This window comes from Dendropsophus ebraccatus, chromosome 9, assembly GCF_027789765.1.
Source record: "Dendropsophus ebraccatus isolate aDenEbr1 chromosome 9, aDenEbr1.pat, whole genome shotgun sequence".
Classification (NCBI taxonomy): domain Eukaryota; kingdom Metazoa; phylum Chordata; class Amphibia; order Anura; family Hylidae; genus Dendropsophus; species Dendropsophus ebraccatus.
In genome coordinates this window covers 114,724,908-114,743,360 of record NC_091462.1, presented here as the reverse complement: position 1 = coordinate 114,743,360, position 18,453 = coordinate 114,724,908, and the positions used below count along the sequence as shown (strand labels likewise).

Here is an 18,453-nt window from a genome sequence, read left to right as displayed (position 1 = left end):
CCATTTGTAAGAGGGACAACACAGGGGGGCATCTATAAGGGAGCGGGGGCAACATAAGGGGGCCATCTATAAGGGAGGCAACATAAGGGGGGCAACTATAAGAAAGGCCATCTATAAGGGGGACAACACAGGGGGCCATCTAAAAGGGGGGAAAGGGGGACAACATGGGGCATCTGTAAGGGGGAATACACAGAGGAGCCATCTATAAGAGGGAATACACAGAAATGGGCAATCTGTAAGGGACACTACACAGAGGGGGGGCATCTATAAGGGGACCATCTGAAAAGGGGACTACACAGAGGGGGGCCATTGACTATAGGGGATACAAATAGGGGACCATCTAAAAGGGGAATCAAAGGACCAATCTATAAGGGGGACTACACAGGGGAGGCATCTACTAAAGGGGGACTACACAGAGAGGGTCTCTCAAGGAGATGCACATGGGGCCATCTATATGGAAAACTGATCAAGGGGCCATCTACACAGTGGGGGGCATATACATCATGTCAGCCTACCCACTACATGAGGGTGTAAAGGGGCCAATACAGATGTGCAGTTAGTAGAGAGATGAGGATGGTGACAGAGTGAGGAGCCTAATATGTTTGTCTGGCAGAATCTGTGGATTTGTGGCTCGGAGAAGTTCTCATGATGGCCCAGGGCAGATGGAGAAGAAAATGAAAAGGAAACAACTCTGATCAGAGAAGACGCCCCCTGTCAGTCACCTGATATAACTGCACTGTAATGTATATAGTGTAAAGAACCTGTGTACAGCTGGGTCAGCCTCTATGTGACTGTATGAGGTGATAGTGATATGTGTACAGTGGATCTTATTCAGTAGCAGCGGTGGTGTTAGTCAGTATGTGGTGGTATTAGTCAGTATGGTGGTGTTAGTCAGAATTTTTACACTGAACCTGGGAGTGCTGTGGATTTTCCTTTGCCTATGTGAATACGGTCCTGCTTCAGACCTGGATCTGCTGGCACCCCTTATCACCTGAAGTAGTGCTGCTATTCCTATACTAGTGTTATCTATCTATCTATCTATCTATCTCTTACCTATCTATTTGAACTCTTGCACCAGGGCCTAAGGGACATTAGCCACGCCCCTGGTTAGAGATGAGGTATTACAGCTTGCCTGGCAACTGAATAGACCGAGTTTATGTGACTTTTGGTCTTAGAAAGGAGGGGGAGGACAGAGGAGCCAAGACCATGTGGAGTCAGGATGGGCTGCAGACAAAAGGTCCAATTCATGTAATAGAAACCTATTACAAACAAGCTTATAGTTTGGTTTGGGGTTGAACAGGGTTAAATTTTATTAAGTGGAGTACCCCTTTAATAAGCAATATTCTAACTTCCCCACTTAACAACTACTTATTCCGTTAGTCCCATGGCATTGGTCCACTTGCATTTGGGTAGTGGTTTCGTCATAGCTTCAGCTACCATCTGTTCAGTCTCACAGTAGTAGTGGATGCCGTCTGATACATGCTGCTTTTACATGCCAACTCATTTTTTGACACTTGGTCCTTCGTCAAGACATAATATAGATTAATATGCACAATAAAAGGTAAACACAACTCCAGGAAACAGTGACACTTCCTGGAGTGCATGAAGGTTCATCAATATGTTACAGTAATCCAACTCTGTTGTCACGACACATTGACTTAGCATAATGCACCATGTACAATCATTAGATGTAAAAATCTAAAATTGTCTTTTTAATTGTGTTTTCTCTCTTTATTCTCATTCAATTTAAATTTCCCAAATTACCATGATTACAACTTTAAAAAAATATATATATTTAAGCCCTACAGCCCACCCACACGCACATATATGCAATGAAAATTTGAGTCACCAGTTGGCTAAATCTCCTCACAGCCTGGACCCGTGCTCCCTCCTCTTACTCCCAAACTTACACCTGTATAATCTAAACTCCCAAAGTTAAGTGTATATTTATTTTACAAGAGAAGAATTTATTTTGAACGAAATGATTCCCTAAGGCTTTCAAGTGCTTGATCTTTGCTTATGTTATACCAGTCTTTGGGTAGATTTGCAGGTTCTGCGTTGTATTCCTTTGCAAACTGGGCATTGAACTCTTTAAAGATAAATTTCCAGTAGTCGGATGCGTGGATGCTGGGATCGGGTTGGATCATCCAGTCTGGATAAAACTCACGATAATCTTTGTAGGGATGGAACTTCCATTCAGTATCTGAGTTCCTGAATGACTTCTCGGTAACAACATCTGTAGAACATAGTGAGGAACACAGCACGTTAGTGTCCACATATCTGTATCTGCCCAAACCCTGAGGACGATGGACAGTGGCAAAGTGCTCTGTATGCTCCACAGATCCGGCCTCACACGGGACTTTACAGAATGGACACTGCTTCCCACATCCAATCACCTTCTTAAATAATTCTTCTTCAGGTTTTAGGATTTACGACGTCAAGAATGGACTCAATGGTTATATGTCTCATTTCAGACAAGATGTCTTCTCTAAGGCCAGAAAGAAAAGACTCGACACCAGCTGCAAACTGAGTTACAGGCACTGAATTCTGAAAAACGATCACCTTGAGATCCTCCTGTGAGATGACTAAGTCCTTGTGCAGCATCTTACAGAGATTTTTTAGGAATTCTGCAACATCTCCACTTTCCAGTACTTGGGAGTTGTGAAGAATTTCTCTTAATTTCCTTAGGATGGATGAAATTATGTTTGACTGCAATAACTGCAAATCTTTGGGGTCTTCATAATGCTCTTTAATGAAATCTAAGATTCGTTCCTTGACAAAACGCTCATAGTTATTGATGTACTTGACGTATTGCTCAAATGAATGGTCTTCAAGAAGCTTAGAGAGCACCCGCAATTGAAAGAAGGTGCGGCTCATATATTTCATGTTGTCATCCCCATTCAGTATGTCGTTGACTATCTCTTGTCCGAGATGATGGTTCACGTACTGCACTATGGCTGGCTTGAGGCACAACTCACAGAAGCGTTTTGCCCTGGTTTTGCATTCATCTTTCTTCTGGAATACGTCTTTGAAAATAGAATAATATTCAGATTTCAAGTTTTCCAGGCTTAAATTTGGATTGTTTAGGTTTACAAAATTGTTGTGCATTTCTTGAAACATAGGGGCTGCTTTTCCTAAAAGTAGAAGCTTGAGGTCCAGCTCATAATGGTCTGTGGTGTGCAGGTTCTTCACGTCTTTCTGCTGTAGCCTTTCATTGACCATTCTAAGTAATTCTAAACAAAACGTATCGTGGTAATTCTCATTCATCTTCAAGCAATGGTCCACGTATCTCAAGCCTTTCTCCACCAAGTCTTCTGCCAACTGCTTTGATTTAAAGCTGTAGTCTTCTTTATAGAATTTTTGGGGGAATTTGTGAAAGATTTTGTCATGACATTTTTCGTACCATTTAAGATCAATGTGCTCATCCCGCACTTCATATGTTGTCTTTGTAAATTCATATAGCGTCTTGATCTTCAGCAGCTTCTCATTGATGGCACCTGACTTGTGGCTCATATCCCTGCGCAGTTGTTGAAGCATGATTTGGTCAATGTTTTGCTTTGCTATAGATTTGACTTGAAGGCCTCTTACTGTATCATCCCACATGGTATTGAATTCTTTTTCAAGCTCCTTAATGTCCAGTTTTCTATCCCGAAATGAGTGGAGAAGTGATGTCACTTTTTTTTCCATTTGTGAGATGTAACCATCCTTTAAATCTTCAATCTTACGTTTTGTCTTTCGGATATGAGAGGCTTCTGCGCACTTGTTGGTTATTTCCACTTTAAGCTCTTTCCCAAGATTATCTATACTTTTCAAAAAGTCCTCTTTGTATTTTTCCACCAGACTTGCATTTTCCAGCTCAGAATCAAAATATGTATCCAGTAATTGGTGCATTCTGTTCTCCTCTCTTCTCACTATTTCTGATGTTGACAGTTTTATATCATTCAATGCTTCTACGAGATTTCCTATTTGCTCATTCTTTATGGATGTCAACGCTTCAGTCATCCAGTTATATATCTCTTTTCGGAAGTTCCACTCCAGTTGTGAATATTTTACTGACAGCTGGTCATAGGCATCCGCTATCAGGCTGTTTCGAAAGCTGAATATAAATTTTTCGTGTTTCACTGCGTTCCATAGGCTTTTTAACCACTCTAGAAATTCTGGGATGCTCTGAGGCTTCTGTACTTTCTTTTTCAAGAACTCAAGCAAATATTTTTTGAATGTAAGAACCCCCTCGCTGTAGCCTGTGTTTATGGGAGCCATTGGTGGAGTGCCATACCAGAGGCCAGAAATATACCACGTGTGTTCATTAAGATCATACTCCATGATATCATTAAAGGCTGTTACCCCATCCAATTTTTCCATTTTTGCTGCAGCTTGGGTCATCTGATTCAGGTGCTCCAAGAGTTTATTCCTGTCTCTTAAACCAATGGTAGGAGCAGACACATCACTAACATTCTGATGAACGAAATAACAGCTGGGTTTCTTTCCTATTTTATTCATTCGGAGAAATGCATGGACCACAATTTGTAAAATATCCTTCATTTCGGCGAAATTTTCCATTGATATGTTAATGATGGTGATATCACTCAAGCCCACCACTAGGGTGGCCAACTCATTGTCATGTTCATAGCTGTCCACCAGAGAAGCTAATTCAGGAGCTTTCAACCCCTCAGTGTCAATCACCATTATGAATTCACATCCTAGTTCATCCTGGAAGTCCTCCTCTACTTTAATGAGAGTCATGAAGGCTCCTCGTGTGCATCGTCCACTGGCCACAGGGAACTGTAGACCAAACATGGTGTTCAGAAAGGTGGACTTCCCTGTACTCTGCACTCCCAGCACAGTTATCACCCTCATCCTACATCGTCCTCCAGTCTTCTTATCCAGCTCGGTCAGGACATCAGTTATCCACTGTATGGGAATGTTGGAGGAATCTCCATCAATTAACTCCAATGGGAACCCATCCAGCAGGAGGTCGGCAGCTAATCCAGGGAGGTCACAGAATTTTCTTCCAGTATCTTTATGATTCAGTTTAAAAAACTGTGATTCATGCATTTGTCCCACTTCACGTATGAAATGTTCTAGTCCAAGGGAGCTATCAGACATCTTCTGATCTATTTGCTTCAGTACCGACACACAGGTAGAGTTTTGCAAATACTCAGTCTGTAATTCTTTTAGGTTTGATCGTGCAATATCATCAAGAAATATGTTCATCCACTTTAAGAAATAACGTTTCTCAACATAAGACAGGTTAGTAAGCGCAAACAAAAACTTCTTCATGTCTTCCTGAAGTTCTTGGCGGCTTTGTTGTCCACGCAGCTCCATCATTTGTCCATTTAGCTTTGACTTGTAGGTCTCGGCATCAACATCACCATGTTTCTTCATTCTACAAAGTTCTTTTTCATTTTTAGTAATCCTTTTCCACAGATCTCCCTGCAGGGACAATGTTTGCTTCTTATACAATGAAATGTCATTGATTTGACCAGTTATTCTCATGGATAGATTCTTGCCTTTTTGACACTCTTCCAACTTTTCATCTACAAAGATTCCAAGTTTAGTTGCCGTGTCGGCAACTTCCTCTAATGTTATTGGTTTAGGACACGACTTGGTCAAACTTCTTATAAGATTTTGTATCTCTTTGACAATTTCAGCCTGATTCCTCTTTGAATCTTTCACCAAGATGTGTTTACTGGTCAAGTTTAGAGATGTCATTAACTTGCGTAGAAATTTCTTGGTTTCTTCTTGGCCATATTTGTCATTAGGCAAAGAAATAATGAGATAGAGATTTGGGTTGTCTGACACAGTACTCCCCAACATTCTCCAGTATTTTTCTTGTAGATCCTCAGCAAAAATAAAAATGGCAGAAGAGACTTTGGTCATCAAACTAAACTGCTTTGAATTAGATATTGGGTCTCCACGTAGATTCATGACAGCAATTGGATCGTGAAAAACATCCGAGCTTTGGCTTCCACTGGGAAAGTACCAGAAAAGCTCAAGAACACCTTTTGAGGCTGTCCGGGGATGATATCCACATTCAATGTCCTGATGCACAAAAAAGTCATGATGAGTATAGTTTGGACTAAGGACGTTGTTGAGGATTTTGGATTTTGAGAGACTACAATTGCCAAATCGCATAAATGAGAAGATTGGCATAGAAATGTTCACCAAGTTCTCTTCTCTAAATCCTTTGCTGCTTAGTAATGATGTTGGTCTCCACTTCTTTATAATGTCTCTCATGGGCCATAGCAGAAAGGTACATGGCTTTTTCTCATCAGCAGGAAGCACAATAGGAACTGCAAATTGGCACATGGACATTTTGGAGTAAATGACTTGTTGTAGAAAACTGTCGGAGCAACGCAGAAGAGCACATAGGACATCCAGGGGATGTACAGAATTATAGGAATTTCTAGATGATATCTCAGTGGCTCCAAAGAGTTCATCTTCTGTACTGAAGCCACTTATGTCTGCATCTTCACGGTCATCCATCATGGTACTTCGTGCAGTTCCATCCAGCGCGATAAGTTTTCTGAGAAAGTTCCATGGTAGCAAACTTTCAGCAGTAGATTCACAAACGTTGTCCTTCACGATACACATCACATGTTTTAAACTGAGCTTGGAGTCCTGGTACTCCTCCAGCCGGAGTTTGGACAGTAAGCAATCCATCCGTTTATCCTAGTTAAAATAAAAAAGAAAGTAATAGGTTAACATTGTGCATTAAAGTGGTTATTCAGTCTCTAGTTGCTAAATTATTATTAGTTATTTTTAAAGCTCCCTTGATTCCAGAGCACTATACAAGCCATAAAGGTTAACAAACAGGACATAACAAGATGAAAATAAAGAGATGTTACATTTACAGACATATATTTTATTGGATCTGTGTTCTGCATTCTACACAAAGTTCTATAGGTGGAGGTGAGGACATCTGTCTGCACACTCCCAAAATCTGCACCCCAAAGACATAGCGTCTTTACCATAAGGGCTCCCTCATCTCCTTACTGGGTGCTACACCACCACCTGCACCCCTCTACACAGAGCCGGCGTCAGCACCCGGCTTACTCGGGCAAGTGCCGGGGCCCACGGATGCTCAGGGGGCCCCCCGGCACTTGCCCGAGCAGTGAGCCAGACGCCTGCCACATCACCAACCCCCCCAACTCGGGGTCTGCATCGCTGACACCCGGGGGACCTGCCCTGCCTGCTGCACAGAGATGGGGAAGGACCTGCGGTGACGTCATGAGGGGGCGGGGCTGAGAACGGGAGAGGATGCTGGTGGATGAAAAACCTGTGATCTTTGTCATGTGACATGAGGGCTCACTTATATCTCCCCTCTATGCTGTGAGTTGTAGTCCTCCTCTTATATCTCCTCCTGTGATGTCGTCTGATCTCCCATAATAACAGGCTGTCCATGCTGGGAGTTGTAGTTCTCTTATATCTCCTCCTGTGATGTCGTCTGATCTCCCATAATAACAGGCTGTCCATGCTGGGAGTTGTAGTTGTCCTCTTATATCTCCTCCTGTGATGTCCTCTGATCTCCCATAATAACAGGCTGTCCCTGCTGGGAGTTGTAGTCCTATTATATCTCCTCCTGTGATGTCCTCTGATCTCCCATAACAAGCTGTCCATGCTGGGAGTTGTAGTCCTATTATATCTCCTCCTGTAATGTCCTCTGATCTCCCATAATAAAAGGCTGGACACGCTGGGAGTTGTAGTTCTCTTCTTATATCTCCTCCTGTGATGTCCTCTGATCTCCTATAATAACAGGCTGGACATGCTGGGACTTGTAGTTCCCCATGGTATACCTCATGTAATGCCTCCTGATTGTAACTCCATTCTAGCCTGATCTAAGGTGAAGAAGCTAGAATACAGACTCCAGGGGGACGACCTCCTTCTAGCAACTCCATTCTAGTCCATTCTAACAGACGCAGAGCGATGACGTCATCACGCCTGCTGATGGATCCACAAGGCGCACACAAGGGAGAAGAGGACCCGTCCCCCGCCTTTGCTCATTACTATAGGGGCTGAGCAGGGGGCATTACTATGGGGGCAGAGCAGGGACATTACTATGGGGAGCAGGGGACATTACTATGGGGGCAGGGGGCATTTCTATGGGGGCCGGGGACATTTCTATGGGGGCAGGGGGCATTTCTATGGGGGCAGGTGACATTACTATGGGGGCATGGCAGGGGACATTACTATGGGGACAGAGGGTATTTTTACTATATGGAGGGCACAGCATTGGGACATTATTACTATATGGGGGGCACAGCACGGGACCCACAAACCTCCTTACTTTACTGCACATGACACCAAACAGTGGAGTTACTACTGTATAGGTGGTATATACTGTATGGGTGTATAGGTGGTATATACTGTATGAGTGGGAAAAAGGGAAGGAAGTTGCTGGAAATGTGCGGAGCCTAAGATGTTTGTCCGATAGGTTCTGAAGAGAAGAATTGTAGCTTGAAGAAATCATCATGGTGGTCCGGGCCAGATGCAGAGGAAAAGGAAAGTGACACCTTAGATCAAAGAAGACGTCACCTGTGAGTTACTGAATTACGTTTTTTTTTTCAGTATTTTGTCAAACTTTATTTGGTAGGTGTGCCCGAGGTATGCTATACAAAGGGGCCCGCTGAGGCGCTCTCGACCAAGGGCCCACAAAAACCTGGAGCCGGCCCTGCCTCTACACAACACAACAGCAACCATAGCCACTACAGCCCCTTCAGCCATTCGGAACCCTACAGCTTCTACAACTCTTTACGTTGTAGTCACTACTACCTTTAGCTACAGTACTACACTCCAGCACCTACAACTGATACATCTATTGCAACCTCGAAAGCAAAGGTGTGAAACCTGCGACCCTCCCGCCATTGCAAAACTTCAATTCCCATCTGGACAGCTAAAGCTAAGTATGATGGGAACTGTACTCTTGCCACTACTAGAGGGCCACGAATTTGCCACCCCCTGCTCTTAACCTCAACAACCTCTACAAACCCTGCCACCATTACAGCCTCTACTGCCCCCTATAGTCACTCTCTGTTGGGCCCTGTTTGTGAATGGAGAAAACAGCATCAAATAACTCTGAGCACAAATAGTAACAAATTTGCTAAATGACTTCAAGGGATATTCCCGTCTTAGCTAATATAGACATGATACTTTTTTGCAAAAATAGCACCACCACTGTCCCCAGGTTGTGTGTGGTATTGCAAGTGTGCTCTATTAACTTTAATAGAACTGAGCTGCAATATTACAGCCAAGCTGAGGACAAGAGGAAAATGGTGGCGCTATTTTTTGAAGAAAACATCTTTTCTAATCCTGGATAACCCCTTTAAGTGAATCATCTCCAAAATTCTGGATTTCTTTAACCCCTTAAGGACAAAACCCGAAATGGCCTTAAGAACAAGGCGCAAATTTTCATTTTTGCGTTTTTTCCTTCTCACCTTCTAAGAGCTATAACCCTTTTATCGGTCGGTCGGTCTGAATACAGCGATATGCAGGTTACAGCTTTTTTTTTTTTTTTTTATAACACTTTATTTATTGTTTTTGTAAAAGAGACAGGAGAAACATAGAAGTTACATACTTGATGCATATCAATCATCCGCTACCGACACGTAGCCAATAAAATTAACAATTTAAATTCCAATGTGTAACAGTGTATACTGCAATAACAAGGGTGGGGATAAGGGAAAAAAGGGGGGGGGAGGAAGGGAGGGGGGGGGGAGTATAGGGCAGGGGTTAATAGGTGGCCAGGGAAAGGAGGGGGGAGGGGAAAGGAGGGGGAGGAAAGAGGGAGGATGTAAGGGGTAGTGGGCAGAGGTTGACTGATGGCCAGGAAAGGGAGAGGGCGGGGAAACAGAACTAGTAAACAATCAGCTACTTATACCCATACCAAAGTATAATAATAAGTAAAAGTATGGCGCCAGTGACAGAAATCCTAATGGTGATACACCAACATCTATACCTGAGAACAGTACATTTCAAGGTCACAGTGCTGGGGCCGAAGCATCTACCGGCCACGGCTCCCATTTTTTCAAGTATCCCTCATATACGCCTGTCCGGCGTGCTACGAGACCCTCCATAGTTCTGTTATAATTCACAGTAGTCATAATAGACTTAACGTCTGGTAGTTTAGATGACTTCCAATGCCGAGCTATAGCTGTTCTGGCAGCCGTTAAGATATGAAAGGTAACGGTTAAATGAGGCATAGTGAAGTCCTCCAAACCCAGAGAGAGAAGTGCCACCTCCGGTCCCCACCCAATCGGGAAGGGTAAGATTGCAGAGAGTTTGGAGTGGACAGGGGCTGTAAGATGGGGAATGTCCACCAAATGTGGAGCAAAGTTCCAACTTGTTTACCACATCTCCAGCACACTGGGGATGCTTGGGGATAAATTTTGGAGAGTCTATAGGGGGTATAATACCACCTATAGAGAAGCTTACGGGACGCTTCTAGGTGTTTGACACATTTAGAGACTTTGTAGGGGAGCTGAAATATAAATTTCCATTGTGAAGTTGTGAATGACTTCCCCAAGTCAGATTCCCATTTAGGTTGAAAGAGGAATTTCATAGGTGTCATAAGTGCAATTAAGTTAGTGTAGGCCTGAGAAATCCCTTTAGTAGTTTGGGTTGGGTCGTTAAAGTACTTTTCATAAGCTGTAGAGGGGGAATCCCATGTCCACTTGAGTGTGGACAGGAGGTGGCGTAAATGCAGATATTTAAAGAAGTCATTCCTCGGAAGGAATATTTAGATGCTATAGAGTCAAACGGGAGGAGAACATCTGTATCATATATATCCTTCAAGGTATGTATACCAGCAGCTACCCATTTGTGGAAATCAATATCCTTGATTACTGCTTGGATGGCCATAAGGGGCAGGTCCTTAAGACGCAAGGGACACAGGAGCTGGGTCGGGTTAGCTGACACCCATAGTTTGGCACTAGCAGAGATGGAAGGGGAGATGTGCTTCTTGGGAAGTGATGCTGATAAGTGTAAAGACCACAGCCAGTTACGCATATTGGGATTATTCACTATTTGTGCTTCTATGCCTACCCATTGGGGCCAGGTGTCAGATTGCAACCACCATTGTTTGAGTAGATCTGTAATAGGAGAGTAAACAGGGGCAACCAAGGCCTCCTAGGTGTTTTGGTAGATAAAGTACTGATGCCGGGATCCTGGGCCTAGCATGTTGCCAAATGAAGGACATGAGGGTGGATTGCAATTTGCGAATAATTGGGAGGGGAATAAGTACTGGTAGATTTCTAAATAAGTATAAAATTTTGGGGAGTAATATCATTTTTGCAGCGGCTATGCGGCCTAGCCATGAGATCTATAATTAGCAATTTCTTTAGAGATTTGGGCCATTAACGAAGAGAAGTTAAGGGATATTAGCTTATTGGGGGACCTAGTAAGGATGATGCCTAGATACGTTATTTCCCCTGTGGACCACTGGAAGGGGAAAAGCCTTTGGGGGGGGACATTAATATCCAATACTGTGGATTTCGTAACATTCAGTTTGTAATAACTAACTCGGCTAAACGATTCGATTATGGACATAACTGCCGGCAATGAGGTGGACGGGTCAATTAGGGAGATAATGACATCGTCGGCAAATAAGCCGATACGATGCTCGTGATAATTAATGGTTATACCTTTAAGATTTGGAGATAGGCAAATGTGTTGGGCAAAGGGTTCCATAACTAGGGCGAATATTAGAGGGGATAGAGGGCACCCCTGGCGAGTGCCATTGGTGATAGTAAACGAGGAGGATAGTGCACCAGAAGTGAATACCTTGGCGGTAGGGCCAGTGTATAGGGCCATTATAGCAGTAATGATTCTAGGGGGAAATCCAAAGTGTTCCAGGACCGAGTGGAGATACCCCCAGTGCACCCTGTCGAACGCCTTCTCCGCATCCTGAGAGAGGAGCAGAGAAGGCGTTCGACCAGCACAAGTCTGGGATATAATATTTAAGAAACGGCGCGTTACGCCAAGGGTCTGACGACCCCGCACGAAACCCACCTGGTCTGCCGCTATTAAGCCGGGCAGGACGTCCCTTAGCCTGTGTGCTAACAATTTGGCATATATCTTTAGGTCACTGTTAAGTAGGGATATAGGCCTAAAATTGGGTGGTGTCACCGGGGCCTTCCCAGGCTTAGGTAGAGTGACCACTACCGCTTCCAGCATCTCCTCCCTGGGTCGCATTCCCGCTGCAAAATCAATAAAAAGTTTTACTAACATGGGGTTTATTAGATTACCATGGGTCTTGTAGAATTAATTTGGCAGGCCATCAGGCCCAGGGGATTTATGAGCCTTGAGGGTTTTTATAATGGACCATACTTCATCCTGTGTGAATTCAGCCGTGAGGGATTGTTCCAGTTCATGAGAGAGACAGGGAAGTCTTGCCTCCCGCAAGAAGGCGGAAATGGCTTCATTGGACGGCTGAGGTGTGGTGCTATCCTCTCCCAAATTATACAATTTCGCATAATACTCAGCGAATCTATTGGCTATGCCTTGTGGGTCATACACCTTTGTGCCATCTTCTCCAGACAGGAAAGGTATGCGAGCTTTAGCTTCACGTTGCTTCAATTGTCTGGCCAAGAGGGCTCCTGCTCTGTTCCCCTGAGCATTGTATGTCATTTTCAATTTCCTTAGTGCCATATCGTAATTATGCAAATTAAGAAAGTGGAGTTTAGCGTGTGCCTCAGAGATGGCGGAGGCTCTACTAATGGAAAATGATATCATATTTTGCCTATGGAGGTCTGCCAACTCCAGCTGTAATGCCAACCGCTGCCGCTGTTTAATCCTCCTGTCATAAGAGGTTTGGCTAATAAATTGTCCTCGGAGCACAGCTTTAAAGGCGCACCACAATACATCATTAGCCACTGCTCCCGTGTCATTAGTGCTAATGCAGTGTCCCGGAACAGCCATTCTCATGCTCGTATTTCTAGTATAAACAGTTCTGTTCCGGAAAGCTATGGTCCACTGCAAACTGCGTGTATTGTGTCACCCCTGCGGTATTCAGGTCTGCCATTCCTGTCATTTATTGCATAGATATTCAGGTATCAGTGTTTAATGGTATTATGTCGCCTCCTAGTGTTCAAGGATGGTATTTCTCATGTATATTCCTCTGCATATGCCTAATGGTGTGATGATGCAATGGCTGGATGTCACGTGACTGTGCCCTGCTTCCATGGTAACACCAATGGTCATCGAGCTTTTGGCTGGGTTACCATGTGACTTTCCTGTGCTACCTCAGTCTATTCCCTGCCACAAAGGGAATAGGTTGTGTGTTAGTTCCTCTCTCTCCCTGCTAAAGAGAGAGGCCTCTGTGTGCTCTGCTGCTCCAGTCCACTGGCTGTGTTCCTGTCTCAAGTCTCAAGATTCTCGTCTGGGTGTCGATTCTTCAGTCATTCTTCAGTTCCTCTCATCATCATCTTCTCAAGTCATCAACAGCGGGTATTTCGTTCAGGTCTCATTCCACCCAGCATCTCTACTTCAGTATCACTGCAACTCCCATTATTCAGCACGCTTATCTCGCAGCCTATTGCAGCATCACCCATTACTTTGCTTTATTCAACATTGCCTTATTCCCGGTTGCATCCGGAGAGACTGTTGCTACTAGTTACCACCGTTACAATAAATACACAACTACCGTTGTTTCTGAACCTTGGCATTGGTGTGTTCATTGGTGCCCTGACTAAGGACAACGAAGAATCGCATGCCCAGTATTCCCGCACGGTCAGGAGCCCGGTTTCCAGCTGTAGCACCCTCGTGCCTACACCGTGACAATATTCTCCTACAGCTGCCCCGATTCCTGCACCCTCACAACATCTGTATACTGCGGTGAGGAATAGAAAGTAAAGTCTCGAGCAGTCGGATTTAAGACCCTCCAGGCATCATAAAGATCCGATTTGGAGATCAGGGAAAAGAATCTAGTTGGCTCAGCGACAGCAGTGGCAGACGTGGAGTCAACAGAAGGCCATAACGTGCAGTTAAAGTCGCCCACTATCAGAAGGTGACCCTCGCTAACACTTTTCGCTTTCTTCAGGGTAGAGCGGAGAAAAGGGAGTTGTTTGCCATTAGGGCTATACAGTACTACCAGGGTGTATATAACATTGTTAAGAGAGCAGACCATTATGAGGGATCTCCCATTGGCATCCACCTCTACACTTTTGATAGAGAAGGCGACAGTATCCTTAATTGCAACTGCCACACCGCCTTTTTTGTTAGGCGCAGGGGCAGCAAATATATGAGGAAACTTTTTATGCTTAAGGCGACACACATCTGCCTCCAACAAATGTGTTTCCTGGACACATATTATATCTGCGTTGGATGTACGAGCTTCATTCCATAATCTGGAACGCTTATATGGAGAGTTCAATCCATGTGCATTAACTGATAAAATCTTGATACCCATAATGAAAATGGGAAGTGGATGCCAGACTGGGAGGACCTCGCACAGGCAAGGGGAGGTGCATCAGCATATTAGACAGAAGCATAAAGGCACTAAATGATAATGCTATTAGGAATGGGTGTAGCTGAGGCCAAAAACAAACAAACATAAAAACATGCTAACAATCTAAGTAAAACTCTAACCATTGCAGAAATTGAGTTATAAGTGTAGAAGAATAGTGTACGAAAACGTACAGGGGGGAAAAAGGTGAAACACAAAAAGGCATCAAACAATCACGTGGTTAAGGCCACTGATGCAACCTATACAACCCATGGTCCATGCGAACAAAAGTACCGATCAGCAGGAAACATCCACAGTCCAGTACAGGATCAGGCACCCGGAGGGGTTGTGAAAGTATGGGGAGCAGATCCTTCATTTAGTCTTACGTTTCTTTTTGCCAGCGACTGTAATCCATTCTTCCTCGAGGCGGCGTACACCAGGGGCGGACGGGGAGGAAGAAGAGTCATCCTGTGGATGAAGAAGCCATTCCTCACAAAGTTGGCGAAGTTCCTTCGGGGTATTCACCACATATTTGGAGCCATGATAGGTAATGATGAGCTTTACGGGGAAACCCCACTTGTAGGAGATGTCATGGTCTCTCAAAAGCTTAGTTCCTGGGGCAAATTCCCTCCGTCTCGCCAGAGTAGCTGCAGACAGATCAGTGAAAATAAGAATATCTTGGAACCTCTCAGGAAGGTTGGGTTTGCTGCGTGCTGCCTCTGATATCTGTTCCTTAGCTTTGAATGGATGGATGGATGCCGCCAGGTTCTTGGGCTTAGGCAGCCTGTGAGCCCTGTCAATGGTGAGGTCAAGAGGTTCAGCATGTGGGAGGAGGGCTGCAAAGTAATCAGTCAGAAAGGTATGCAGGTCTTCAGGTTTGACCGCTTCAGGAATGCCACGGAAACGTAAGTTATTACGTCTGGAGCGATCCTCCATGTCAGCTATCTTAAGTTGTAGTGCAGCAAGCCTGTCATCCATGTCGGTAGTAGCATCCACAATTTCATTGTGCGCCACAGCGTATTCCGCCATTTTCCCTTCAATGTGGGACGTGCGGCCTCCGAGATCAGAAACTTCCTTATGCAATGAGGCTACCGCAGCTCTAATTTCGGCTTGCAGGGAGGTTTTTAGGTCCGTGATAAGGCCCCGCATAAACGTCTCTGTAAGCGGTGCCGTGTCAGGTGGGCCTCCATGCTGCCCTGTGTAGTGCGGAGCTGCTGCTGGAGACAGTGGTACATGAGGTGGCATGCAGCTCCGTGTCACAGGAACTGGAGCGCCTCGGTTGTGGCTACTAGGAGTAAGCGAGGATGGGGCAGAGGGGGACCCCAGACTGTCGGTACCTGAGAAATCCGAGGCTGGAGAGGCGCTGCCAGTGCTCGGAGAGTGTGCCTTGCTGAGCGCTAGATTGTCTCCCTTCAGAGCAGCCGCCGGCGCCATCTTGAGAGCCTTCTAGGGCCGGGAAGAACTGAGTAAGCTTTACCGGGCTCTTCTTCTTCTTTTTCACGGCCATCATGGAGGTGAGGGTGAGCTCCGGTGTATCCCAAGGCAGCAGGTCCGTGAATTTCGGCGGGTTGTTTGCCGGTTTGTGCCGCTAAGGTCTAGACGGAGCTGCTCTTTCAAGCGTCCGCCGCCATGCGCCGCTAGCCACGCCCCCCAGGTTACAGCTTTTCTAATGTTTTACTATTTATGCTAACAGCAAAACTTTTTTACAAATAGGTGTGATTACAATGACCCTATAGTCACTCTTATATCGCCTTTATTTTTTCATATATGGGGCTGTATTGGGCACCATTTTTTGCGCCATGATCTCTAGTTTTTGTTAGTACCCTATTTGTGTAGATGAGACGTATTGATCCATTTTTATTAATTAAAAAAAAAATAAAAATGTACTAAAAATCATCAATCTTGGCGTTTTATTTTTATTACCACTTTTTGTTTACGCCGTTCACTGTGTGGGAACAATATTGTCTTATTTTAATAGATCGGACGATTGCGCATGCTACGGTATATAATACATTTATTTCTTTTTATGTGTTTCATTTATAAAACCGGAAACTTCGACACCGCTCCCTGCTCCTGGCCCCCACCCTCCGTGTCGGGATCACGTCTCTTCAATGGGCTGGGTTAGCGCTTCTAACCCAGTCCACTGAAGTAAAGGACACTGAGACAGTGACAGATGCTGCTGCTGATCACTGTCTCTCTCTCTGACACAGCCCCCCCCCCCACTGTGTAACCCCATTCCCCCACTGTGTGCTCCCCCTCGCCCGGAGCTCACCCGCCCCGCACGCTCGATATTAAACCCCCCCTTGCAGCGCACCCGCGCACATACATTCTGTGCAACCTACCCCCCCCCCCCACCCCATATCTTGCCCGGGAACCCCCCCCCCCGGAACCAACCCGGAGATCGCCCTCACCACCCAACATCCCCCCCCCCCATTTGTCCCGTTGGCCACCCATGGCAACTAACCCCGCCCCCCCCCCCCCGCATCTTACCCAGGCACAGCACTGTAGAGACACACCCCCCCCCCCGCGCAGCTCGCTCTGTGCAAACTGGCGCCGCATCCCCACACACCCCACCTCCCCTGGCTTCTCAACCCAGTGGCCGCCATCACCATCTCTGCTACACCATCATCACCATCTCAGCTCTGCTACACCATCATCACCGTCGCAACTCTGCTACTCAATCATCATCGCCATCATCATCTCGGCTTTGCTACTTCACCGTCATCAGGCATAAGCATTGCATGATGGGAAATGTAGTTTCCTATCTTGATTATATTGACTTGGTGAGTAAGACCAGCTAGGTTTGGAAGTATTACAATTTTTTAGCTCTTGGGGGAATACCCCTTTATTGGTGGGCCACCTCACGACCGCCATTAACAATGAGGACCTGGTTGCTCATAGCTGTTGTTCGGTCCGGCGGGGGGGGGGGGGGGGGGGGCGACGCTGCGGGGTGATCGGGCGGCGCCCTGTGCTAATGTCCGTGCCCAGGGGGGGGATAGGGGGGTACTGGCAGGCTCTCAATCATCCGGAATCATCAGGAAAGTGCCCGTGACTCCGGTGCTCCCATAGACATGTCCTATTTTTTCCGGATTTATTTTCCGGAACGGAAGGATGTCCGTGACTAATTAGAGTGTATGGGTCCGGAAATCCGGATGGTTTTTCCGGACGTATGAAGGGGGCCTTACACTTTAAATTTAAAAGAGAAGATGTCATTCTCCTCTGCTTCCTCCTTATATACAGAGGCATCTGGTGAATGAGACCTCCTGTACATACAGATAGACGACTATATACACAGCTGCAGACAATGGGCGTATACAGCTATAGGCAACGTGTCAGGGCTTTCATTATCAAGACATGCTGGGAGTTGTAGTCCCCAGCAGCTGCAGGCAGCATATCACATTCTATCTTACTTACTTGAGGTCGTCAGGTGAACTTTCCCCAGGACCGTGATCTCCTTGTGGACGGTGATCTCTTTGCTGAGATGTGAGGATCTGCTGAGATGTCTGCCGAGAAATACCCTGACTTATTTTCACTTTCTGTTCTGTGTGCAAAAAAGCACCATCTGCTGGTGATATACAGAATATAGTATGGATACTGCGCCATCTGCTGGTGATATACAGAATATAGTATGGATACTGCGCCATCTGCTGGTGATATACAGAATATAGTATGGATACTGCGCCATCTGCTGGTGATATTCAGAATATAGTATGGATACTGCGCCATCTGCTGGTAATATACAGAATATAGTGTGGATACTGCGCCATCTGCTGGTGATATACAGAATATAGTGTGGATACTGCGCCATCTGCTGGTGATAAAGGGAATATAGTATGGATACTGCGCCATCTGCTGATATACAGAATATAGTGTGGATACTGCGCCATCTACTGGTGATATAGGGAATATAGTATGGATACTGCGCCATCTGCTGGTGATATACAGAATATAGTATGGATACTGCGCCATCTGCTGGTGATATACAGAATATAGTGTGGATACTGCGCCATCTG

At 45.3% G+C, this 18,453-nt stretch overlaps 1 protein-coding gene across 1 annotated transcript; it reads right to left on the bottom strand.

Annotated features, from left to right (window-relative positions):
- Window positions 1-1,359: 1,359 nt before the first annotated feature.
- LOC138801608 (up-regulator of cell proliferation-like) lies at window positions 1,360-17,936 on the bottom strand. Its single transcript, XM_069984611.1, is given in 3 exon segments — window positions 1,360-2,426; window positions 2,428-6,672; window positions 17,855-17,936. Coding segments are annotated over 2 exon segments (4,695 nt in total). The 5' UTR covers window positions 6,664-6,672; window positions 17,855-17,936; the 3' UTR covers window positions 1,360-1,967.
- Between the last annotated feature and the right edge of the window lie 517 nt (window positions 17,937-18,453).